General features: G+C 32.7%; 2 protein-coding genes across 5 annotated transcripts in view; one reads left to right on the forward strand and one right to left on the reverse strand.

Annotated features, from left to right (window-relative positions):
• The window catches only part of LOC143200158 (SPRY domain-containing SOCS box protein 1), a 28,953-nt gene extending 2,177 nt beyond the window's left edge, over positions 1 to 26,776 (reverse strand). Inside the window, exons 1-2 of one of the 4 annotated variants that reach the window (XM_076410554.1) lie at positions 26,642 to 26,776; positions 1,265 to 1,484 (exon numbers count right to left, since the gene is read on the reverse strand). In XM_076410554.1, the coding sequence (XP_076266669.1) occupies positions 1,265 to 1,484; positions 26,642 to 26,676 (255 nt within the window). In that variant the 5' untranslated portion in view covers positions 26,677 to 26,776. Of the gene's footprint in view, positions 1 to 1,264; positions 1,485 to 9,112; positions 9,235 to 22,322; positions 22,407 to 26,209; positions 26,352 to 26,641 lie in introns of those variants that run through there. The other 3 variants (XM_076410555.1, XM_076410556.1, XM_076410557.1) reach the window with 3 other exon arrangements.
• On the forward strand, positions 6,717 to 26,492 carry LOC143200156 (ABC transporter G family member 23). The gene is made up of 13 exons (XM_076410553.1): positions 6,717 to 7,062; positions 10,050 to 10,209; positions 10,266 to 10,402; positions 13,272 to 13,397; positions 13,672 to 13,765; positions 16,409 to 16,639; positions 18,430 to 18,554; positions 19,128 to 19,359; positions 19,416 to 19,520; positions 22,400 to 22,656; positions 24,274 to 24,539; positions 24,604 to 24,690; positions 26,222 to 26,492. The coding sequence occupies exons 1-13, from the start codon at positions 6,965 to 6,967 to the stop codon at positions 26,431 to 26,433; spliced, it is 2,130 nt and encodes a 709-aa protein (XP_076266668.1). The 5' UTR covers positions 6,717 to 6,964; the 3' UTR covers positions 26,434 to 26,492.
• Positions 26,777 to 26,873: the final 97 nt, after the last annotated feature.

Here is a 26,873-nt window from a genome sequence, read left to right on the forward strand (position 1 = left end):
GCCCTTCAATAAATATGCATTAGATGTACTATAATTTTAAAATAATTAATATTAACGTTATTGTTGTTTCATTATATTAATTATGTTAATATTTTGTTATCAGAGTTAAAATAAACGTATACTTAAATTTGGTGCGGCAACGTTGCAAAGGCAGCGTCGGAACATGTAACCGAAGCAGTCAATACAATTTGATGTGTTGGTGCCCTCAAAAGGTTATTAACAATAATTAAAACTTGTAAACCGGCAAACGTCGTAAACGCAAAGTTTAATTTGATGCGGCAACACTGCGACGTCATATATTTTTATGACGTGCATTGGCTATCTAAGCTAATATTATTTTATAAGTAAGGTTAAGAATTTCGTCGTTTATTATATTTTATTTGTACTGTTTATTTTGATCATAAACAGTAGGTAGTAATGAATATATCATTGTTTTGTAAGTATTGTCAGAAAAGATTGTTGTAGAAGTTCTATTTTAAGTTTAATATTGCAAAATAATTCATTATATCTTAGGTATAAGTGTGCAAAGATAATACAAAAAAAATTGTATTTTGATAAAAAATATTACATTTAAATCTTCATTTAAGTCTTCTATGAAAGACAATAGAAATGAGAATTTTGTCAAGGACACAGTTGAATTTTGTTTATCGAACAATATGATAAAAAATGATGAGAGACCGGACATGTTATTGTGTAATTGTAAAGATAAATTGACGTTTGTGGAGTACCTAAAAGAAGGCGATACCACATACAATAAATTGTTATTCTAATATTAATATTTTGAAAAAAATATGTTTCCTATGGATTGTTTAAAATTTTCTTTTTTTCCTATAAAGATTTTAAAATTGATAATTCACTTTCAAGAACTGGCAACGTCGCAAATTAAATATTTTTTTAAAATTTATTTGTGAAATAGATTTAATATATTCTTCAAATATATTTATAACTTACAAGAACCGACAACGTCGCAAAATCAAGAAAATTTAAATTAATTTGTGAAGTAGATATAATATATTCTTCAAATATACGTATAACTTAAAAGCCCCGACAACATCGCAAATTCAAGAAAATTTTAAGTTAATTTGTGAATTAGACATTAATATAATTTTCAAATATGCGTATAACTTATACCAACCGATAACGTTGCAAATTAAAGGAAAATTTTGAATTAAATATGATATTTTTTTCAAATATACGTATAATTTGCATAATTTGCAAGAACTGACAACGTGGCAAATTCAAATTATCGCGCCCAAAAACTCACCTGGGTAAATCCGACGCGACCCCTGCAACATCGCGTATCATCGCTATCAAAGATGCTACGACAAATTGTGTCCTCGAAGAGGTCCACGTCCACGGATGGCGCACAGTCATCAGGGTTCCAGGCATGTGTCGTTGCATAACTCTTGGGAATCGATGGCATGTCGAGCAGCAGATCTATCTTGGGACAGAGCGGCGTCTCCTCGTCCAATTGCGGTAATCCCCTATTGGGAAAATTAGCATACGGATTCATAGCTGCCATATTTCCAAACTCTAACGTAAAGCTCTAACATAAACCCTAACAATACGATCACCAACTAACTGACTATTACAAGCCGTAGGTGAATTTAAGGGATCTATGATATCGTAGGGTTATTAATGTACAGGTACAAGCCGGGAGGGGGAAAATAGACACCCTATTTTATTATCCAGAATAATCGCAACGCCCTCTAGCGTATGGGTGGTCTTTGTCCAGTCTGTTTACATTTCAATAAAAATTTTACTTATTTACACATAAACGGTAGGATATTTTACTTAAACGGTATTTTTCATATAATTTGATTGCCAAATGTCAATGTCAATATTGTTAACAATAAAACTAACCTCAACAAACTATAAACGTAACATTTATTTCAACATAATTTGGTTGTCAATATCAAAAATAATAAAATCAGTTAAATTTCAACTTTTCAACAATATATTTTGACATAAATGAGTTATATGTGAAGTTTTACTAAAGATAACAAAAATATGATCACTATTAATTAGCGAGAAACTGTCGATGGAATGACGTTGTCAGTGTCAATCGATTAAATTACATCCATTGACATTGCAAATTTCATTGTAATTAATCAAAATAAACTCTGACAACTGTTGTCAGTAAACGTCAATGTCATACATAGTAAAATTATCGAATTTCAACTTGTGACATGTCTTTGACGTAATTTGACCATATGTGAAGTTTTACTACCAAAGATGGGAAAAATAAAATCATTATCAATTAGTGACATACTGTCGATATAATGTTATTGTCAAAGTCAATAGATTAAATGATATTCGAATATACTTTTTTTACCAAAGCCATTGACAGCGTCTGTTATTTTGTCAATTATTCTATTATATTGTTTATGCCAGTTTACACACATTGTCACTTAATAATATTTAAAAATATATAAAATAAATGGTTGTTAACCTTCAATAATTTTTCTACATGATTTAATTGTCAATGTCACCAATAATAAATTTAACCAATTACAGACTTGTAAGGTATTTTTGATGTTATTTGGTACATAGAGTCGATGGAAGTTTTTCTAATTACCTCATTATATTCATTATGGTTACATGTTTATGGCTGATTATGATTTCATAGGCTAATTAAAATATTGTAAAATGGTTGTAAAATAAATACAGAGAATTTATTAAACTTAAATATTAAAATTAAATTTACGTAAACAGTGGTCTGTATATTTACACAGCAATGCTTTCTTAACTTATATAATAACATTTAGGATATTTGGCATATTATCTCAAGTTCGATAACAAACCGCGTTAACCCTATCGATATCGAAATATTTTCTTGGATTAAGGGTTTATGTTCTAGGACTATGTTAATTAGATAATTGCTATTAAATAAACATGGCTTTCTACGATTTGTATATTAAAATGTAGTCAAGTAAACTGATATAGGGATGCCGAAAAATATCGATATATTTTTCAAAAAATATCGATATTTTTGTATTCCAATATTTTTCGATATTTTTTCAAAATATATTTGTTAAACCCTTTTAATAATTTTTTATTAAGTATTTTTGTACTTAGTTGTAAGGGTTTGTTACAAATATCAATATATATTGTAAAAAAAATTATCGATATTTCTTTTTCTACGATATATCGATATTTTTTTCAATATCCAAAACGATATATCGAAATAATTAAATCGATTATCGAAAATTAAAAATATACAGTTATTTTTCATTTTTTATATATTGTGTTGTTTATTATTATGATATTGTCATTATTATGTTATCCGACAGTGCGGATCTTTAATAAGGCATTCTTGCGGTTTACAATTACATCATCTCTCTGTCTCAGTTCAAGTATTTGGTTTAATATCATTAAAATATAACTGCATAATATCAACTTTATTTTAGTTTGGTTGTAACAAATTACGATTCGAGACATGTCTGCGATATGTAAACGTGAAAAATTTCTAAAAATATTTTTGGAAAGTGAAATTAAAATTTCTTCGGATCAACATGTTTCGGTCTCTATATTGGGAGGATAACCTAGTTTGTATCTTGCACAGAGGCAACACGAATTTTTTTTGGCCTGATACCGGGAAGGGGAATCCTGTTACGGGTACCTGCTCGGGAAGACTCGCAGGAATAAGCGAGTTGGACTGGTTATGTCGAGACTAGCTCTGGGCTACCCCCTTAACTGATGCTTCTTACTGTTAGTAAGGAGGGTGCCCGCGATCGGTAACACGGTTAAGAGGTACAAGGGCCAGGCAAGGATATGGCGTCGTTATCACACCACGAAGCTTACGGTACATGAGTTAATCGCTCGCCGGAGAAGGTCGAGACAATTTGCAGTTAGAGCACGACGGGGTAATGTCCGCTGTGATAGAATAAGGCCACGAAGAGCCGAATGAGTTATCGGCAAGCTCGGTAATACATATATTGTCCGAAAGACGAAGATTGGAGAAATATCTCGAGTAGAGCTCGGATATAAAATCGTGAACTTGGGGGACGTCTGTTTCTCTATGAATCCGATTATTCCTGACGAACCAGGGGGCATTAATTATTCTCCTGAGAATGTGGTTTTGAAATTGAGAGTATTTTGTGAATGAGACGTATTTTAGATAGACGTCGCGAAATGCTCGGTGCGAAACGCTTCTGTTGAAAGAAGATGGCATGGGTTTTCTGTGGGGTGACCTGCAACATCCAGAAATGTAACCACTGGACCGTCTCATTCAGTTGTTTTTGGAGTCTGTTTTGGATGTGCGGTGCTAGTCTTGAAGAAGCAAAGTAAGCAGTGTCGTCTGCGTGAAAAACTGCCTCAACTTGTGGTCTCCTAGGGATATCTGAAAGAAAAATATTAAATAAAGCGGCTGCCAGGGGGGAGCCTTGTGGAACTACTGCGTAGATGGTTTTCCGGCTAGAGAGAATATCTTTGATCTTCACCAGGAACGATCGTCCTGACAGAAATGATTTGATAAGAGCTGTTAGGTCATCGGGTAGACCTAATCGGATATGTTCCGTCACTAAGCCTTCGTGCCAAACCTTGTCAAAGGCTTTGGTTAGATCCAAGAAGACCGCTCCAAGTCTTTCACGTCGGTTGAAAGCAGGAATTGCTCTTTCAGTAAGCTTGGAAAGGGAACTTAGTAGGCTGATAGGTCTGTAGGCAGAAGGTGATGACTTAGCTCCTTTTTTGGGGATAACTGCTATGAATGCATGTTTCCATGTGGATGGAAAGTTTTGCGGCCTCAAAATGCCGTTGATGATATTCGTTGGTTAGTATTAGAGGAAATACGATGCAATATTAAGGGGTAGCGTCTAATTTTTATTATTTCTAATAAGAACTTTTTTAAATAAAGACGAAAAGAGAAGGTTTTTTCTATAAACATGATGTTTGGCTAAAGTCTGACACCAAGCGCAGTTTGCAAGAGCCGCCAAGTTGGAATATCTTCGTAATTAGAGAGTAAGGCCCTTCCAGATCAAAATAGAGGTCCAAATTCCGGCATTCTCAAAGGATTCTCTATGTACAGGCTCTGTTCAAGGCCACGTATTAAGAATAAATTATAGTTCCAGTAGACACAACACTTAAAACTGTGGATGAACCTAATTAGCAGTCAATCTCGTTCTCTTTCTAAAATGGAATGTTCAGACTGATAAAGGAAATTGTCTCGACTCTCATTTTGGTTTACACTTCGTTCTCAGATTTGAAAGAAGTGTTCTGAGCAGATACGACAAAATATTTACAAGGGTAATGGCTAAGGATATTTGCAGTTAAAGTTTCAACCATACTATACTGTTACTGTTGTTCTATTCTGGATTTCGCTCATTGGTGTCGCTTCTCCATTATTTCAACAATTTTTTGGCAAAATTAGTTTCCAACTTTTCGATACCATTTTTGTAGTACGATTTGTCCTTTGCTTCAAAATAGGCCTCAGTTTTGGCGATCACCTCTTCATTCGACGAAAATTTCTTTCCAGCGAGCATTTTTTTGAGATCTGAAAACAGGAAACAGTCGCTGGGGGGCAGATCTGGAGAATACGGTGCATGAGGAAGCAATTCGAATCCCAATTGATAGATTTTTGACACGGTGCATTGTCTTGGTGAAGCAGCACTTTTTCTTCCTTTTCCTTCTTCCTGTCCTTCCTTTTTCAAGGTAGTCAATGAAAATAATTCCATGCGCATCCCAAAATACAGACGCCATAACTTTGCCAGCCGACTGTTGCGTTTTCCCAAGCTTTGGAGTGGGTTCGTCGTGTGTAGTCCACTCGAATGACTGTCGGTTGGGCTTCGGAATGAAATGATGGAGCCATGTTTCATCCATTGTCACATATCGATGCAAAAACTAGAGTTTGTTACGCTTGATCATCCTCAAAAACTGCTCCGAATCATCAACTCGTCGTTGTTTTTGGTCAAAAGTGAGTTCGCGCGGCACCGACTTTGCACAGAGCTTTCTCATAACCAAATATTCGTGAATTATATGATGTACACTTTCAGTTGATATCTTTAGAGTGTCTAGTATTTCATTCAATTTCAATTTACAGTCATTGAAAATCATTTTGTGGATTTTTTAAATGTTTTGCGTCGGTAATAACGTCTTTTTGGCGTCCACTGCGTTCACCGTCTTCGGTGCTCATTTCACCACGTCTAAACTTACCATACCAATCCTTGATGGTTGATTTTCCTGGGGCAGTGTCCGGAAATTCGGCATCAAGCCAAGTTTTTGCTTCAACTGTATTTTTTGTCAAAACAATATTTTATCAACACGCGAAATTCCCTTTTATCAATTTTTTTTCACAATAACAAAAGTTGTTTCACTCAAAATGCTATAATTCACAAACTAATGATCCGACAGCTGTGCAATTTATACACGCATCTTTTGAGGGTTAGGGCTAACTAAAAAACATATGGATTTAATTCTAGTAGCGTTCTGTTAATAATTATTTTTCTGTTCGGAATATTTGTCTCAATGCCCTCGTATTTATTGATTTGCCTACACAAAGGTTGTCACAGAAAAATTTCTATTTTCAATGATAAAGAAAACATCAACCTTAAGCAATATGGATTACTCAATCACACGTAACGTTTTCTAAAATATGTACCATTAGATAGAAGAATTCTTCTGCGTAAAAATTAGTTTTTACTTGCGATAATATACATTTCGACCTTCGAGCCTTATTACTAACACCATATACCAACAATATCTCAGAAATGGACTGTGGTTAGGCTGTGTTGATATGTTGGTCATAGCAATTGGTATGCGTCGTACATACGAAGACGTTTTTGGAATAGCAAAACGACAACACACGAACTGTATCAGTTAAGTCACAGCTGAGATGTTGTTGGGTACCTTTGATCGTTGATTGTTTCGAGAAAAAAGTCGATTAGCATCGAACAATTAAAAAACCGATTGGTTGTTCGACTGTGTCCTCGCGGTATCGTGTGATTTTCTCTCAGTTTTCCCAGTAAGAATGGCGAGCTATGCTGTTAGTGTGAAAAACGTAGTGAAGCACTATGGGAATCATGTAGTTTTCAATGGGATTTCTATGAACGTAGAGAGAGGAACTATGTAAGTATCGATCTTTAAAAAAAAACTTTGTAGTCTAAATATATTACGAATTTCCTGTTATTGATTGAAATGAAGAACAATTAACGATTATAATACAATTTGTGTTTAAATATGGGCTTCATTTAATATTCATTTCTATGGACGGATATTGGTAAGGAATGAATATTGTTTATCTTCTTTGTTCTTTTATATGTATTATTTGTATTATATAGATATGGCATGTAGAAAATCACCTCATTAAGTGATCTCCTGTAAAAAAAATACAATTTTAATTAACTAGTCTTACTCTAAAGTCTATATATGTCCAATAATCAGATCGGATGGTGTGAGACGCTTTAGTCCACGCACTTCACTGTCACTTCGCATATTTAGCTGATTAGCGAGTACATTGGGATGCACTGACACTATTTCGATGTACTTCATATAAACACGTTGAATTACACTCGTTATAGGTTCTAGAGGAAATATCGCGTTTTATCACTTCATTTGAAACATAGTACGGAGCATCAACAATACATCAAGCAATCATGATGGATATATTAGACTTGCTAGCGATTCCCCATAGTTGGATTCCATATGACCAAATAGGCTTGAATAGAAATTTATAAGAGAATATAGAGTTTAAGTCCAAGTTGTTTTTGTTTGACGAGTAGGTGTTTCCAAGTTTAGCGTTAATCTAAGTGCAAACCAAGATATTTAGCATCCTCTGCTTGCGGGAGTTGACAATTATTGATATAGACCGGTGGACATGTTCTTCTACGGCGTAAAAGTTATATGACGGAAGTTATATATAATATTTGGTTTATAACATGATATATGTGCGATTTTATGTCGACTATTGTCTATTCTTTCTTGCTACATCTATAAATTCCTTATGTTCTTTCTGCCTGTCTGTTTCACTGGAGTATTTCCACTCTTCTAAACTATTTTTCTTTGATATGTTCATCGCAGGTTCTCTTAGTCCGCGTCTGATTTTTCTCCTCACCATTATTGCTTCCCATATTAGTTTTACCAACTGAGTTGTCATTTGTACATAGAAATCCATCACTAATTAAATATTGAGGTCTTTCGTTATTTATTTACTTTCCATTTTATCCATCTTTATAACACCCCTGACTGTTCTGAGGCACATTAATTTTTTTCCAATTCTGGTACTAATTTCCATCATTTTTGGATTTCTATACCCAGATATATAAATGTATTCACTTGTATTTTTACACCCTTAGTTTGAATATTTATTATTTATGACTGTCCTATGGTCATAATTTTCGTTTTGCTTTCGTTAATTATCACATCATATTCTCTTATATATTATATTCCATCTGCTTCTCTGTAGCTACTCTGACCTATCAACTGTTGTTATTACATTACACCATACGTAGTACTTTCTCGTCTATTTGACATTATTTGATCCATTACTTTGGATTTGAAGATTTTTTATTTCTTGTTATTTGCAATGATAATGAGTCTTTCTTCTTCCTTGGTTATCTTTTCGTTTTGGAAAATCTTTAACTTATTTTTGACCATTCTTCTGATGCTTTTTATTCTACCTGCAACAACAATGAGTCTTTCTAATCCCTTGGTCATTTTTGTTTGTTTGCAAGATCTCTAACTTACTTTTGATCATTCTCCTAATGATTTCTGGCAGTTTGTTTGGAAAATATTATAATTTTTCTAAATACAAACCGACTTAAATCCAATTATAACAAATTTTCTTTATTTCATTGTTCTTAATCTTTTAAGAATACTACAGCAGTTTATCCTACATTAATTAAGTAAATTAAAACCTTTCTTGTTGACGTGAAACAAAGATTAACCGTATATAAACCAGAGGAAGGTCGACCTTTGAAGCTACCGAACAATCATTAGTTGGCACTGCGTCAGTGGATATGATGATAGTGAGGATGATGATAAAGTCCAAACTAAATCTTGGCCTCTTGCTATTAAGATTGCTGCAACACTGTACAAATATTTACTCATCCATCATATTTAAACAAGCAGAACGTGTTAAAATTAATGAAGAAACATTGTCACTAGTTATGAAACTTACCTGTCATGTTTGGTGTTCGCCTTTCACTAATAACGTTAAATATGGACACGAATATATCAAGGAAGTCTTACAACGATGGTGAAAAAAAATGAGCAAAGAAGAAAGCTATGAACACATATTTCTATTAATTAAGTAAGCGAAAGAGTATGATTCAATGAATTTTGAAGAATGACAGTAATGTTACTAATAATTAGTGTTGGGGACTATCGACTGAAATTGACTATCGACTGTTCAGTAATTGACTACTTTTTACTATCGATTGTTTCAGTTGCTATTTTTGGTTCGACTGATTTTACTACTTTTTACCAGTGACTGTTTCAGTCGTGTACTTTTAGTTACTATTTTTGGTACTACTTGTTTCATTCGACAAAGCTGCGACCTTGACAAAAATGTACCCAATTTATGCTTACATAGATTCATATGTAATATATGTAGTTTTTTTTACTACCGTTGGAAAATATAAGTACATATAAAATTAACTGCCCCAAGCATTTATCTCCGTCCTTTCCTATCTCACAATTTATACAGTAAAGGATTCGTACATCTTTGTCTGACATCACTAATGAAAAAAAAACAGTCGAACCATGCATTTGACTATCGACTGTTTCGACTGTTTTCAGTCGATAGTTCCCAACACTACTAATAATGTTATAACTTAGCACCATAAATACCACAAAATTTTCAAATAATATGAGGAAAATAATCTTCTGGAAACTCGACATTCCGAATGCAATAATTTTAGACTGCATAAATGAATATATTAAATGATTCTACCTTTTCAGAATATTCCAGCGATTGCTACCTTTCAAACGAGCTATATCAAGGTTTCATTGAATAAATATTACTGGAGTTATGCGACTCGTACTGATATCAACATTTCTTTTCATTAAAAATCAGTTATCATCAATCATTTTGCATAAAAATATTGTATATATAGATATGGATTGCTGGGCGCTAGCGGCTGTGGCAAAACGACCCTGTTAAGCAGCATCCTCGGCAGGAAAACCATAGAGGCCGGCGAGATATGGCTGTTCGGACGAAAATTGGGAAAAAACCAGTCGGGAATACCCTGTTCAAAGATCGGCTATATGCCACAGGTAGGAACAAAGGTCTTAATACCATCGAATCGTTAAAAAACCTAATTCATTCTTAGGAAATAGCATTGATCCAGGAATTCACCATCAGAGACACCATCTATTATTTCGGCCGGATATACAACATGACCTACAAGGAGATCAAAGAACGATTCGAGGCTTTACATGCATTGCTTGAACTACCACCCAAAGAGAGGTATTACTTTACGTTTTTAAGGGACTGTGAATTGATTTTGATCGACGTGATCATGGTAAAATATAGTTTATGTCGCATTTTTATTACTTTTTTTTCAGTTTATCTTATGAGCTCACAATTTCAATTAAGTTTTTTTTGTTATTTAATTATTACATTGTTACTAGTCGTTTCGGTCCTATCTCAGTCTCTGGTGAAATAATGTTTATACATGTCACTGCTGTATTTTTTATTATATGCACCTCACTACACAACACTACACAAGATGAGATGGTTTGATTCTTTTGAGTCTGTGTCCTGTTCTGGTAGTATCCAAAAGCTGCAATACTTGAGAGAGAATCTCATGAGAATGGGGTCTTTCATCATGCCCCCTTGCAATTCTCTTGATTTCTTGACTCACTGTGGGTATCTGAAGGTCTCTAATTAGTCCTATAGTATTTGGGTGCACCCACAATACCTCTCAAGACTATGTTGTGAAAATTTTGTATTTTATTTATGATACTCTTTGCAGAATAATGAACTCCGTATGTTCATATAGGTTTCAGTATTTGCTTATATAATAGCAATTTATTATGTACTGGTAATTGTGATTTTCTTCCAGTTAGCCAGTATATTTTCCTATATTTCAATACCAGGTCTTTTCTTTTCTTCTTTATATATTCCTTCCAGAGAAGTTTTGCATCCACATTCATTCCGAGATATTTAGCGTTGTCGCTATATGAAATGATAGTATTATTTAATGTTATTGGTGCTTGTACGGTCTGTTTATAGGTGAACTGTACATGTACACATTTACTTTCATTAATTCTTATTTCCAAGCTTGGAATTGGTGTCCAATTATTCATATTGTCAATTTCCTGTTGTAATTTTCGTGAGGCTTCTTCACTATTGTCTCCGACAGCTATAATCTCAGTATCATCAGCAAATGTAGCTATCATAATATTCTCCATTTGTGGTATATCACAAGTGTAGAGTAGATAAAGCATTGGTCCCAGTACACTTCCTTGTGCTTTTGCTTCTTTTATTGTCGAGTAAGCTTCTTCTTGTTTGACTCTAAACATTCTGGTTGTAATGTACGATTTTAATAGTTCGATGTGTTGTTTTGGTTGCCTTTTCGGTAGTTTATGAACAAGGCTTTCATGCCAAACCTTATCGAAGGCTTGTGCTACATCTAAGAATATAGCTGAGCATACTTTTTTACTTTCGTAGGCTTTTTCAATAACATCTGTTATTCTGTGGACCTGGTCAATTGTTGAATGCTTGTTCATAAACCCAAACTGGTGTGATGGTATTGAGTTTTTTTCCCTCTATGGTCGGTTTTATTCTTTTCAACAGGAGTTTTTCAAAAAACAGTGATATAGGTCTATAGGCTTTTATTTCGTTTGGTGACTTTTGAATTCAGTTGACCAAGACTTTCTTGGTCAAGTATACATACATCATCAAATCTAAAACTTCAAAACCAACATCTATAAGTTTTCTGGCTCACCAATTTGGATTTAGAAGACTCAAAAATTGACCAAATGCATCGTAGTATGGATATAATGGAAAGAAGTTTTGATAACGAATCCTGAATTAATTCTGCATTATTATAATCTATAATATTATATATATTATAATCTATATAGCTGTACCACAAGTTAGTGTCTTTAGACCAGTATTGTATTTATCAATGATATCCCTAATTGTGAAGGAGTAACAATAGTCACTTCTGCTGATGATACTGTTATATTCGTTGTCCAAATGTAAATAGATTACAAATAGTTGTCAAAAACATTACTGATTGGACAAAGACATGATGAATAAAAATAAATGCTACGAAGAATACACATGTGGATCTCATAAACAAAAGAATACTTTACTTGCCAATGATAATTAGTTATAAATAATTTTGTATGCGAACAGAGTAAAATACTTGGACATGACTTCCTTCGAAGATGATGAAGAAGTTACCATTCGAACAAATTGTTATTGTATAAACAAATTTCGGAAACAGTCTAGACGATTGGACAGAGAAATCCAATATCAATAAGCTCCACACTTATCAAAACGAGATTCTTCGTGATATATCAGAAATAGGGACATCCACACAAACAGAAGCAACACCAGGCGAATTGTCTGAACATGAAAACGTTGAATCACTAGAACTTTGAGACAAAAACTATGGGAACTAACATATAGCCTATTCAAAGTTTTTTTGTACATACGTCATCAAGATGTTTAATGTATTGCCTCCCGCCATTTGTAAATTCGTGTCAGAATCAGACAATATTTTCATTCTCATTTTATTCTGATTAGTTCGAATACGTAAAGGAATGAGCCTGTCAAAGTCGTCCGGTTGTCAGACGTATGCAAAACTCGTGAAAGCACTAGTGATAAGAGATTATAACTCTAACCTATAAACTATGGTGGCTGAATAAGTAACCGTACTTTTTAAATGTACTATAATGTTAAAATAAAATATGTTTGATAACATTTTTGTTCAATTATTTTTTTTAGATTAGAATTTTTTGTATATCAAAGCCCAACTGAACTAAAACTCAGAGTTGATGCGGCAACATTGCGACGTTTTCACACGTCACAGATTTAGATGACGTATGTACAAAATAACTTTGAATAGAATATAGTTAAGCTTTGTGTGAAAACCAGCGAGAATACGTCAATCAAAACTTAATTAGGTCTTGGTCTGACGTCTCAGGTCTGGACAATATTAAGGAAAAATTACTAGGTACTGAAAAACTGGATGTAATATATGCTCCATCTGATCTTTAAACAAATTTTCTTCGTTTAAATTAAATAAGAACAATTCGATTACTCATAACGGATCTTCGTTTGTGTTACTAGTGGTTTATATTTAAGGAATATCTCTATTTAGATTTCTAAAACACTGTAGTGGAGGACAGCAACGAAGAGTCTCATTCGCTGTCGCATTGCTTCACAAGCCAGAACTGTTGATACTAGACGAACCGACAGTTGGACTGGATCCACTACTGAGAGAAAGGTAGGTGTTATGTTTTGCTGTACCGTTGTCGTCAAAAAGACGTAAAATATATATGAATATATATTTTTATTTGATTTATTATTAAAACTGGTGACCTAGACCTATCTTTAATTTACTGTTAACAATTATTATCACAATTTACACACTACAGTCTATCCAGCGATAATCTCACGCCTTACAGCCTTTAACTCACGCACTTTTATCACCTTTAAACCATGGTTTGGTCAATTGTTGATTTACTGCCTTTATCAACCGCTTATGTATCGTTTTGCAGGATATGGAACTATTTGAGGGATCTTGTTCAAATTGATAAAGTTTCTGTGATCATAACCACGCATTATATAGAAGAATGTAAAGATGCAGATAAGGTAAGAACTTCAAAAGAAAAATATCGAGATATTTTTGGTAATAAAAAACATCATTAAAATAGTACTTATTTCATTTTATTCATTCATTTTAAAGGTTCAGTATATTTTGGTACTTAATCTTCAAAGTTATTTTATACATACATCATTTAAATCTCAACTCCGAGTTTTAGCTCAGTTTGGCTTTGACATACAACAAAATTCTAATCTAAATAAAATAATTGAACAACAATGTTATCAAATATAATTTATTTGAACATTATAGAACATCTAAAAACTACAGCTAATTATACAGCTACAATAGTTTATAGGTTAGGGTTATAACCTCTTATCCCTATTGCTATCACGAGTTTTGCATACGTCTGACAACCGGACGACAATGACAGGCTCAGTCGTTTACGTGTTCGAACTAATCAGACAGCATTGTGTCTCTTTTTAACTAGAATAAAATGAGAAGGAAAATATTGTCTGATTCTAAAACGAATTTACAAATTGTGACAGGCAATACATTAAACATTTTGATGACGTATGTACAAAAAAACTTTGAATAGACTATATATCTTTTTCCTCCATATATAACGAACGAATCGATACTTTATATCGAAATAACGATATTGTTCTCACAGGCCGACACCCCTATCATAGAATGCATTTATTAAAATGCTACATGTTACCTGTTAAAATTGATGTTAATTTATTATAAACGCGAGTTTTTGCTCAATCACTTTACAATGATAATAAAACGTTCTTTTTTTGCTCATTACGATATTTTATATCAACTTGAACTACATTAACGTTAACAATGACCTTACATTAATGGGAAAGGTCAATATTTTTTAACGACTACGGCGTTTTTTTTCGATATTTGCATTTTAACTTTGCCACGACCTCGACGATGCATCTTTGATATTATAATCACGTTGGTATATACATAACGATGAATAATTAACGTCTAGTTTTACTATGTATGAACTTGTTTAATGAAGAAGAATTCTCTTGGATTCATAAAAATTAAAATAGAAGTCTTTCTAATTTTATGATACTCATCAAAGAAATAGATAATAATCTAACTTAGAATTTTACCACAAAATACATTTTAAAATAAAATATGTACATAATAATCGTTGTAGTAACCAAAATAAAAATAAACAGAAACTTTATTTAACCTATTCACGAAACATATTTTATATTCTACTATATACACACAATTTAGCTTAATACCTGCCTAAACCTATTTATTCATTTACGATATTATTACTACTACCAACTTAGTTAAAATAACATTGTAAATAGATAAATAATTTTAGATGGGTATAAAGCTAAATTGTGTATATAGTAGAATATAAAATACGTGTAGTAGATAAGTGCATGTTTTAATTTTTAGTCAGTTCCTTATTTATATTTTGAAGTTGGTTCAATTTTTTGTTAAAAATATTTTTCTGTCTGCTACCTAGCCTAGGTGATTTGACAAATGTTCTAACTAAACAAAAAAGTTATTATAGCCGCCGGGAATCGAACCCGCGACTTCAGCTTGGGAGGTAAACGCTTTAACCATTACACCATAGAAGTAATTGCGACGACATTTCTAGGAGGTCTTATATGCTATAGTTAGTGCTTAAAAAGCAAACTGAATGGCTTTTGCAGTGAACGACTTCAGATTTTCCGTCACATCAGCTCAGCCATAACATTATACCCAAATATCTGGTTATTTTAGATAAAAAATATGTGAAAACCTTGTGCGTGTCTTTGCAATTTGAGCGTTTCCCTCGATTTCCACCCTATTCCCTCACCAGATCCTGATTTGGTTCTAATGGGACCACCTCGGAAGTACACTCTTTCGAACAGAAAATAAATTGAAAATCGGACCCACAATTGACGGAGAAATCGGCGAACAAACATTAAAAAAAATGTATATACAGCCGAACATAGAACCTCCTTCTTTTTCGAAATCGGTTAAAAATATGGAGTTGGTATTTCTTCCTGAAGGATTCGGCTCTGTTAGACAGGAAGACTACTGGTACTTAATTCCTCCGTATTCGTGTGTGATGCACGTTTTTTTTTTCTCCACTTGTGGAGTATGATTCTCGTGTACTCGGAGCTGATAATAAATTAGGTGCTTGTATGTATTTTGATCAGCGAAATATATTGGTGAAAATGCGAAGAATCGATGTAAACAACTGTTGAAGGACCAAACCTAACCGTTAAATTTTAGGGTTTTGACATTTCTGTACGTAAAATAACAGTTTTTCATTTAGAATTATTGATTCATTCAGTGTATTCATGGAATATTTTCGACTTTCATTACTTTTGTAGGATGAGTTGTGAAGGATAAACTGTGACAGTTCGAATAGGAAGTTCTTTCGCATCCAGCTTACTCACCGGGCATATCGCCTTCTGATTACCACTTGTTCAGATCGATGGAGCATGTTGAAATGCTGAAAAAGTGTGAAAATTGATCGATAGCTCTATCACTATCAAACCGACATCGTTCTATCGACATGGTATCTATATAAATGCCTTTTGAAAGAGAAAAAGGTTCAATTTAACACATGTGTCCTTTTTTCTGATGCCTTTCGCATTACATTCAGATATCCTCATCATTAATTAGAATTATTTTCAAGACAAGCATTTATTAATTTATTTCAGATTGGGTTGATGAGAAACGGAAAATTACTAGCTGAAGAATCACCCGCGAAGTTGTTGACCCACTATCACACAGACACTTTGGAGGAGGTTTTTCTAGAACTGAGCAAAGCCCAAGAGGAGTACAATCGAACTCACATCGACACTGACGCAGCCAAATACGAATCACCGCCCATATCTGCCGCTCCTTCTTTCGAAACGTGTGCGGAAGACTATGGTTCTCGAGATGTTATAGTTAGTATATAGAGTGTTAACTTAGTACATATAACTTAAGAATTGCTTTGCGTGGTCTTAGCAAGAAGCTTTTGGCTTTTCTTTCAAAACGATTAAGTTTTTAATTATTCAAACACAAAATTTTCATGTAGTATAATCACATTTACCTTCAATGTAATTTTGCCACCGTCCAATTTGGACACATTTTGGGTTTAAACTGTAATTTTTTTATTTCTGTAATATATATATATATATATATATATATATATATATATATATATAGGAACACAAATGCTGTATATAAATAGTATAACACGTCAATAGAAAAGTCCCCGGCCTACCACTGTAAAACACATTTTTTGGCAAAAATAGTTTTTTTTATTCAACATAATTCCCTTCAAGGGTGACACTGATTATAGCGACTCTCCAACTTTTCGACAACGTCTTTGTAGTACGATTTGTCCCTTGCTTCAAAATAGGCATCAGTTTCGGCAATCACCTCTTCATTCGACGAAAATTTCTTCCCAGCAAGCATTCTTTTGAAATCTGAGAACAGGAAATAGTCGCTGGGGGGCAGATCTGGAGAATACGGTGGATGAGGAAGCAATTCGAAGCCCAATTCAAGGATTCTTGCCATCGTTTTCACTGACTTGGGACACGGTGCATTGTCTTGCTGAAGCAACAGTTTCTTTTTCTTCATATGCGGTCGTTTTTTGGCGATTTCTGCCTTCAAACGGTCCAATAACGTTATGTAATAGTCGCTGTTATGTAATGATTCTTCCTTTTCCAAGGTAGTCAATGAAAATTGCTACATGTGCATCCCAAAATACAGACGCCATAACCTTGCCAGCCGGCTGCTGCGTTTTCCCACGCTTTGGAGCGAGTTCGTCGTGTGCAGTCCACTTGGATGACTGTCGATTGGACTTCGGAGTGAAATGATGGAGCCATGTTTCATCCATTGTCACATACCGACGCAAAAACTCGGGTTTATTACGCTTGATCATTTTCAAACACTGCTCCGAATCATCAACTCGTCGTTGTTTTTGGTCAAAAGTGAGCTCGCGCGGCACTCACTTTGCACAGAGCTTCCTCATACCCAAATATTCGTGAATACTATGATGTACACGTTCAATTGATATCTTTAGAGTGTCTACTATTTCATTCAATTTCAATTTACGTTCATTCAAAATCATTTTGTGGATTTTTTTAAAGTTTTCGTCGGTAACAACCTCTTTTGGGCGCCCACTGCGTTCACCGTCTTCGGTGCACATTTCACCATATCTAAACTTAGCATAGCAATCCTTGATGGTTGATTTTTCTAGGGTAGTGTACGAAAACTCGGCATCAAGCCAAATTTTTGCTTCAACTGTATGTAAACATATGGATTTAATTCTATTAGCGCCATCTATGTGTCAGACCGGGGGCTTTTCGATTAACCTGTTACGTATTACAAGTTACTATATACATTACATATCCTTAATTTAGCTAACGTGTTTCTTCCAAACAAAACGACGTCTCGTTTTTTTATTTCCGCTCATACACTGGATACACAACACTTTTGAGACTGAAGATACATCATATCCAAATAATAGTGATTATAATTAAGTCACCAAAAAGGCATCATAAAAAAACTGAAAGAAACCGATGACTTCTTGTAGGGCAATTCAAACCAACCAATCGAATAATTAGTCTTAGCACTTGCATCGGTGGGACCACGCAAAACATTTCCTCGGTTTCGCCCTCTACATGGGCTCCCTCTATGGTTTGAGATCATTCAGTGGTGATTCGACTTGAAATTAAATCGTTTTTAGGTTCCAACGACGAAAGGCAAAGGCAAGGAGAAGAAGAAGGATGTCGGTTCTTCGTCCAATTTCAATATACATCGAATGCACGCCTTATTTAACAAGAACTGGAAGCAGTTTTACAGAAATATCGGGTAAGTACTTTGTCAGTAGAAAAGGAAAGACGCGGAGATGATTCCGAACACCTTATGGGGTATGTCGACCAGAAGCACTTATTCCCATCATCAGCCATATACGATTCTGACCTTTCTAGCATTTAGTTGAACTGCTTTCATCATTTTAGCAAAACAAATGTTATTATTTTCAAAATAATGCATGAAAAACAAGTTCCTGTATCGATTAAATATCACCCTTTGATGGTAAGGGATGGCTATGTTATTCGAGTTATGCTCTTTCGAATTCACCAGTTGTTACAGCAGAAACCTACACTACGTCAATGGTGATTATTGGACTAACTGAGTGACAAAATAATGAATAGATGTCCTTAAAAGCAAAAAATATGTCATGACCTTGTCACAGGTCGGTGAAAACGACGACCAAATCGGACGAATTGTGCTTTGAATGGCTTTGCCACACACCATACAGTCCAGATCTGGCCCCCAGTGTCTGTTGGCAGTCTGCAGTTTTGACTCAAATGAAAATACTTTATATTATTAATAAAAAATAATATGTAGGAAACGTTATTTTGATTTTCTTTTTTATTACAGAGGCATATTATTTCTGATATCATTCCCAATTCTGCAACTATGGTTCTTCGTTAATTCTGTTGGGACGAATCCCATTAATCTCAACGTTGGTATAGTCAACAAGGAGAATTCGACTTCCTGTCGGGATTCGAACTGGAATACCACTGTCCTCGTTGATAAGTTTGATGAGTGCCATTTTAAACACATATCTTGTCAGTGGATGGGATATCTGGATGACCCCATGATAAATAAGGTACCGTCATACGAACTATATATTGGAATTGACGTTTCCATACAACATATTTACAGGTTCCCTACGATACGGTTGCTGAGGCAATGCAAGATGTGAAACATGGTAAATTGGTTGGGTTTATTCATATTCCACACAATTTTTCTGGCGCTTATGAAGAAAGGGTAAGAAGATTTTTTCTGTATAATCTAATATTTGTGTATCTCTCAGATAAAGATAAAACTCTCAAAATATACGTAATTTGGAGTGAACGAAACGAAAATCAATGTTAAATTAATCTATAATTTATAGTTCTTAAGATATGAGACATAAACAAAAATCCACTCGTTTCTCGAAAATACACTTTTCATCGTTTATCTTAAAAACTAAAAATTGTATGAAATTCATTAAACTACCATTCGACTCAGCGTAAAATTCTTTATTAACTCCGTAATTCTCATTAACTTGAGATTATTTGAATAGAAATAGCAACAGAAAACTCGAAAATAGCAAAAAATCGTAAATTTTCACGACTATATATATGGAAAAAGTGCCAAAATTTTTCACCTCTCGGATAATGATAAAACTCTAAAAATATATGTATTTTGGGGTGAAATAAGCGAAAATCCATGTTAAATTGCTTTGGAATTGATAGATTTTAAGATATGTAACATAAACAGAAATCTACTAATTTTTCAAAAATCCATTTTTCATTGTAAAACTTAAAAACCAAGGGTTGCATATAAATTATTATACTACCATTCGATTCAGCGTAAAAATCTCTATAATCCCTGTAATATTTATTAACCTGCGATTACTTGAACGAAAATGAGAGTAAAAACATTGAAAATGGCCAAAAATCGCAAATTTTCACGACTATATATATGGAAAAAGTGCCAAAATTTTTCACCTCTCGGATAATGATAAAACTCTAAAAATATATGTATTTTGGGGTGAAATAAGCGAAAATCCATGTTAAATTGCTTTGGAATTGATAGATTTTAAGATATGTAACATAAACAGAAATCTACTAATTTTTCGAAAATCCATTTTTCATTGTAAAACTTAAAAACCAAGGGTTGCATATAAATTATTATACTACCATTCGATTGAGTGTAAAAATCTCTATAATCCCTGTAATTTTTATTAACCTGCGATTACTTGAACGAAAATGAGAGTAAAAACATTGAAAATGGCAAAAAATCGCAAATTTTCACGACTATATATATGGAAAAAGCGCCAAAATTTTTCACCTCTCGGATAATGATAAAACTCTAAAAATATATGTATTTTGGGGTGAAATAAGCGAAAATCCATGTTAAATTGCTTTGGAATTGATAGATTTTAAGATATGTAACATAAACAGAAATCTACTAATTTTTCGAAAATCCATTTTTCATTGTAAAACTTAAAAACCAAGGGTTGCGTATAAATTATTATACTACCATTCGATTCAGCGTAAAAATCTCTATAATCCCTGTAATATTTATTAACCTGCGATTACTTGAACGAAAATGAGAGTAAAAATATTGAAAATGGCAAAAAATCGCAAATTTTCACGACTATATATATGGAAAAAGTGCCAAAATTTTTCACCTCTCGGATAATGATAAAACTCTAAAAATATATGTATTTTGGGGTGAAATAAGCGAAAATCCATGTTAAATTGCTTTGGAATTGATAGATTTTAAGATATGTAACATAAACAGAAATCTACTAATTTTTCGAAAATCCATTTTTCATTGTAAAACTTAAAAACCAAGGGTTGCATATAAATTATTATACTACCATTCGATTCAGCGTAAAAATCTCTATAATCCCTGTAATTTTTATTAACCTGCGATTACTTGAACGAAAATGAGAGTAAAAACATTGAAAATGGCCAAAAATCGCAAATTTTCACGACTATATATATGGAAAAAGTGCCAAAATTTTTCACCTCTCGGATAATGATAAAACTCTAAAAATATATGTATTTTGGGGTGAAATAAGCGAAAATCCATGTTAAATTGCTTTGGAATTGATAGATTTTAAGATATGTAACATAAACAGAAATCTACTAATTTTTTGAAAATCCATTTTTCATTGTAAAACTTAAAAACCAAGGGTTGCGTATAAATTATTATACTACCATTCGATTCAGCGTAAAAATCTCTATAATCCCTGTAATTTTTATTAACCTGCGATTACTTGAACGAAAATGAGAATAAAAACATTGAAAATGGCCAAAAATCGCAAATTTTCACGACTATATATATGGAAAAAGTGCCAAAATTTTTCACCTCTCGGATAATGATAAAACCCTAAAAATATATGTATTTTGGGGTGAAAGAAACGAAAATCCATGTTAAATTGCTCTAGAATTTATAGTTCTTAAGATATATGACATAAAGGACCATAATGAGTCATTGAGGACCATAAAATGTAAAGGTTGTACTAGAATTATTATACAACCATTCCACTCAGAGTAAAATTTTTCGTAATACCTGTGACTTTCAATAACTTTTATAACCTTTAAGATATAATTTATCCCTCTAAATTAGTATCCCTAAGTTGAGTACTCATTTTCTTTTTAATTGTATTTTTGAATGTCAAAAGAAATTTTATAGCTGTAAAAATTTCCGATAAATATCGTTTTTCAAACGAAATTTTTGTGAGATATCTCTTAAAATATTGCTGTTAAAAGTTCTATAGTAAAATAGTTTGTAGCAATTATCCAGGTATATATCACTTAAAGAAATTCGGTAAGAGATCCAAAGATAAATAATTTGTCGGATTCTAACCCACTCTAGCGGACGACTTTTTGTTTGTTTATTCACAAAATCAGACTCCTGGAAATGGCTTAAAAATAGACATAACTTTAAAATCAACTCCAAACATTATTAGAAGAAAGATTATTAACAAAAACTTTACCGTCGTTTAACAATACCGAATCTTCTATACACAGAAACATCTCAAAGAAAAATTAAATGTTTTCCAGTACTTACTTTCTCCGATAAAATCTGGAACTGAAAGAAAACCCGAACAGAAAACCTTATTCGACTCTTGTAACTTCTTTTTCCAGATTCGGTTAGGTCAAGGTGCCGAGAAATCCTCGTACAACTTCGGAGAGATCAAAGTCTACCTCGATATGTCCAACAGGCAAATCGGTATCATGCTACAACAGAAATTAATAGAAAGATTCGTCCAATTCCAAGAAGACGTTTTAATCCACTGCAACATATCTACGAAACTGGTCGAGTTTCCTTTCAAGATTCATTTTTACAATGGGCACAATGACGAACCGATGACAGTGTTTATGGCACCCGGTATAGTGGTATTGTAAGTATTTTTCATCTTAAGACAGATGCAACAGCATTTATAGACGTTAATTGTTGTATAAACAAAAATCCAGTTAACTCCGGTAAAACAACCGGTTGTTTAAAAAAATTAATTGTTTCACAGCACACCAAAATACGGCTATGTTAATTCTAACTGACAGAAAACCAAGATAAAATCTTATAGATTACCAAACACTAGTTTTTATTCCTGTTTATATTTGTATATGTATTATTCCGTGCTATTATTTCTAAATTAACTAATTTCTTAAAGTATTATTAATATATCTAATCGACTGTTCATTTAAAATACTTTATTGCTTATTATATTAATTACTACGCCCGGACAATATTCAAATGTCAACGTCTATCTATTGTCAAACTCTCTACCGACTTTGACGTTTTAATGTATTGTAATGGATAGAAAAATAATGTCTATCTTATGTAGCAGTTGCATAACCTTAAATACCTGATATATAGTATATATTATTTATGATTAAATAAACGAATGTCTATTGGCATTTTAAGCTTAATTTAATTTAATGGTCACATTTAATAAATGAACTGTGTTATTTATTTGGCTATATTAATATTATTAATACTACATTAACTTATTTCCTTAAAGTATCGTCACTCTATCTAATACTAATAATTGCAAACCAAATACCAACACCTAATCGAATGTTAATTTAAAATAATTTGACGTTTATTATATTAATTACTACATCCGGACAATATTCAAATGTCAACGTCTATCTATTGTCAAACTCTCTACTGACTTTGACGTTTTATTATATTGTATTGCATAGAAAAATAATGTGTATCTTATGTAGTAGTTGCATAACCTTAAATACCTGACATATATCTTATTTATCATTAAATAAACGAATGTTTGTTGACATTTTATGCTTAAATTAATTTAATGGTTACAATAAATAAATTATGGTATTTATTTGATTACATTAATACTATTTTAGGAGTACTTTATTATTTCAGTTATGTACAGTTTCTTTGACATCATTATTTTCCCATTAACATATTTCTTAAATTATCATTACGGTAACAGCGTTACGTTTTTTTTGCATGTGAATGACAACAATAATTTATATACGTCTCAAGGTTACAATTTGGTACTTCGGGCCTATTTTCAGGTACATTTTATATCTACTACTGATTCCCAGCAATCTATTACTTATAAATTATGATATCGTAAAATGGAGAGATGTCAATTAATTGTGTATACTATATTTGTTTTTATAACTTTTACTAGGAAAGTTATCAAATAAACATAACCATAATTTCCAATTATTCGCAAACCTGATGTTTCGGGGAAATTTCTTAAAAGTACCATAAATATTTATATTCTCAATGTTACTCAATGTTTATACTCTCAAATTACAAAAGAATAACCTGTGTCCATCTTTAACATTGAAATTTCCGAAATTCTGACACTAACTAATCAAAATATGATAATGTAGACTTTCTGGAATCACTGATGTCATCTATTGACTTCTTACTGCTTCAATGAATAATCTTTATTAGTGATATGAGGCTTCAAAGCCATCCGATTGAAAAAAACCGAAAATACTTTTTCCCCAACATAATGTTACTCCGATTTCAGACTGTCGTTTTTGCTGGGATCCACCATGACCTCCCAGATCCTGGTCAAAGAACGCCTCGACGGGATTTGGGATCGGTCAGTGATAGCTGGGGTCTCATCGTTGGAGATAACCCTATCCCATTTGTTGTTTCAAGCGGCCGTTATGATAATCCAATGCGTCGAGAGCATACTGATGCTATTTTTCATACTGCAAATCAGTTATGCAGGCAACATCGGTACCATGTACCTGATTTGCTATATATCAGGGGTATGTGGTATGGCATATGGTAAGTTACTAACGTCCAACAGTTGACATCTGAAAAACCTCAATATCACGGTATATTTTATTAGGTTTCTGTGGATCTGCCATTTGCAGAACTCATTCAGAAGCAAATATATTTTGCACAGGAGGATATTTACCAATGACAATGATTTGTGGTAAGTTGAAACATATTAGAAAATGGGAATTCTACATAAACTACTTTTACAAAGTAGGCTAGGAAATCAGTAACTTAAAGTCACAGTGCTTTTAGTAAAATAACTTTTGCTCTGTTCAAAACAATTGATCAGTATTATGTTGACAGATGGAATAAAAAAAAACGTTGCAATATGGCATAAGATAAACTAATTAATTAAACAATGAATTCAATAGAAAATTAAATATAATAAAATTATATAGACTCGCAATTTTATGGAGATCTATCAAAGAACTGAGTAATTACATCTAATCATAATTTGTTTTATTACAATTTAAATATTATATAACTTAGCTAAATCAATATTTACAGAGGGTTATTACCTAGGGGTAAACTTTAAGGTACTTTTCATTATTTGACGATATCTAAGAATTATAAACCCTTATTAAAAATACATTTGTATCATATTTTGAACTTTCACTTTGTGACGTATCGACTATCTACCCCAATTTCTATTAAAACCGAAACACAATTAAATCTCATATTTGATACATCACAATTATGCCCAAAAACGATTTAATTAACTGTATTTCTTGCAGTTCAGACGAGTTTCAGATGAATAACGTAAATGAAAGTTTCTGAAGGTCATTTTTATTTTAGGCAATTAGTTATACATACATTTTTTATGTCAAAATTCGTTTGTTTTAATGTTGATATCAATTCAACAAGCAATGTCAGCTGTTTTAAACCGACGAATTTAAAAGAAAATGTAAATATGTTCTGGTAAATCTTAGGCAATGCTGTAAAAGGTAGTTAATCTATCAACTTCCTCAGATTTATCAACTGACCGAAAACCAAGATAAAATCTTATAGATTACCAAACACTAGTTTTTATTCCTGTTTATATTTGTGTATGTATTATTCCGTGCTAGTATTTCTAGTAACTAATCTCTTAAAGTATTATTATATCTAAAATGAATCATTGCAAACCAAAAAGCAACATTTAATCGAATGTTAATTTAAAATAATTTGTTGTTTATTATATTAATTACTACATCCGGATAATATTCAAATGTCAACGTCTATCAATTGTCAAACTCTCTACCGACTTTGACGTTTTAATATATATGCATAGAAAAATAATATGTATACATACATTTTTTATGTCAAAATTCATTTGTTTTATTAAAACTCACGAATTTAAAGGAAAATGTAAATATATTCTAGTAAATCCTAGCCAATGATGTAAAAGGTAGTTAATGTATCAACTTCCTCAGATTTATCGCCCCTCTTGTATGGGGGGTTCTGTACTCGGGCCCGCTCTCTCAAACATATGCAGAGCAGATTTTCGATATACGTTATCCTATTGCAGCTGTTTGTCACCGCATGGGGATTTAAAAGAAATAGTCAAAATTGAATTAAATCACAGATTAATATAAACTTCGTTCCTAAATATAATATTTTGTTTTAATATAATAAAAAAAAACAAATAATTTAATATTCCTCGGCCTACTTTCATAGTTGTTTTAATTATTATGTACCTTGTATTTCAGGTGTTATCTGGCCCATAGAGGGTATGCCTCCGGTTCTAAGAATAATAGCCGTAATACTTCCATGCACCAAAAGTATTCAATCGTTTAGGAACGTCATGAAGAAAGGATGGTCGCTATGGAACACAGATGTTCTCGATGGTATAGGAGTTAATCTACTGTGGATTTTTGTTTTCGCCATAATGAGCATATGGTTTATAAAGAGAAATAAATAACTTTCGAACATAGGCAACTGTATATTCAACATGTAATTTATTAAAATTATTTTGTTAGAGATGGAATTTTATTTCGTAACGACTTCAGTAATCTCTGCATTATTTAATCGTTTGACATAATGATAAATTGCGTTGCAAATGCGGTGGCAGTTCGATTAGAATATAATTAATAATTTGTATAGTATTGCATTAGAAGATATCATACTACCGATAGACTTTTAATTCACGGATAACACGTAACATCAATAAAGAAGCAATACAATTAAAATAAATATCTTGAAGATTAATTGCTAAAAAAAATTGAACTCTTTTATTATTTTCAACTTGTTTTAAGAAACACACGTTTAACCACACTGACACATGACAGTGACATATGACAGTAAATTTGTTATTTTAAAGTCAAACCCGAATATTTTGTAGTATGATTAGATTATTGTCTC

This window comes from Rhynchophorus ferrugineus, unplaced genomic scaffold, assembly GCF_030347505.1.
Source record: "Rhynchophorus ferrugineus isolate W39M unplaced genomic scaffold, kcgeb_rfMv2 rfM7, whole genome shotgun sequence".
Classification (NCBI taxonomy): domain Eukaryota; kingdom Metazoa; phylum Arthropoda; class Insecta; order Coleoptera; family Curculionidae; genus Rhynchophorus; species Rhynchophorus ferrugineus.

Coding starts and splice junctions, on each gene's coding strand:
- LOC143200156 (XM_076410553.1), top strand. CDS start 6,965: ATGGCGAGCTATGCTGTTAGTGTGAAAAACGTAGTGAAGCACTATGGG. Junction 7,063..10,049: donor AACGTAGAGAGAGGAACTAT/GTAAGTATCGAT, acceptor TTGTATATATAG/ATATGGATTGCTGGGCGCTA. Junction 16,640..18,429: donor ATGGTTCTCGAGATGTTATA/GTTAGTATATAG, acceptor AATCGTTTTTAG/GTTCCAACGACGAAAGGCAA.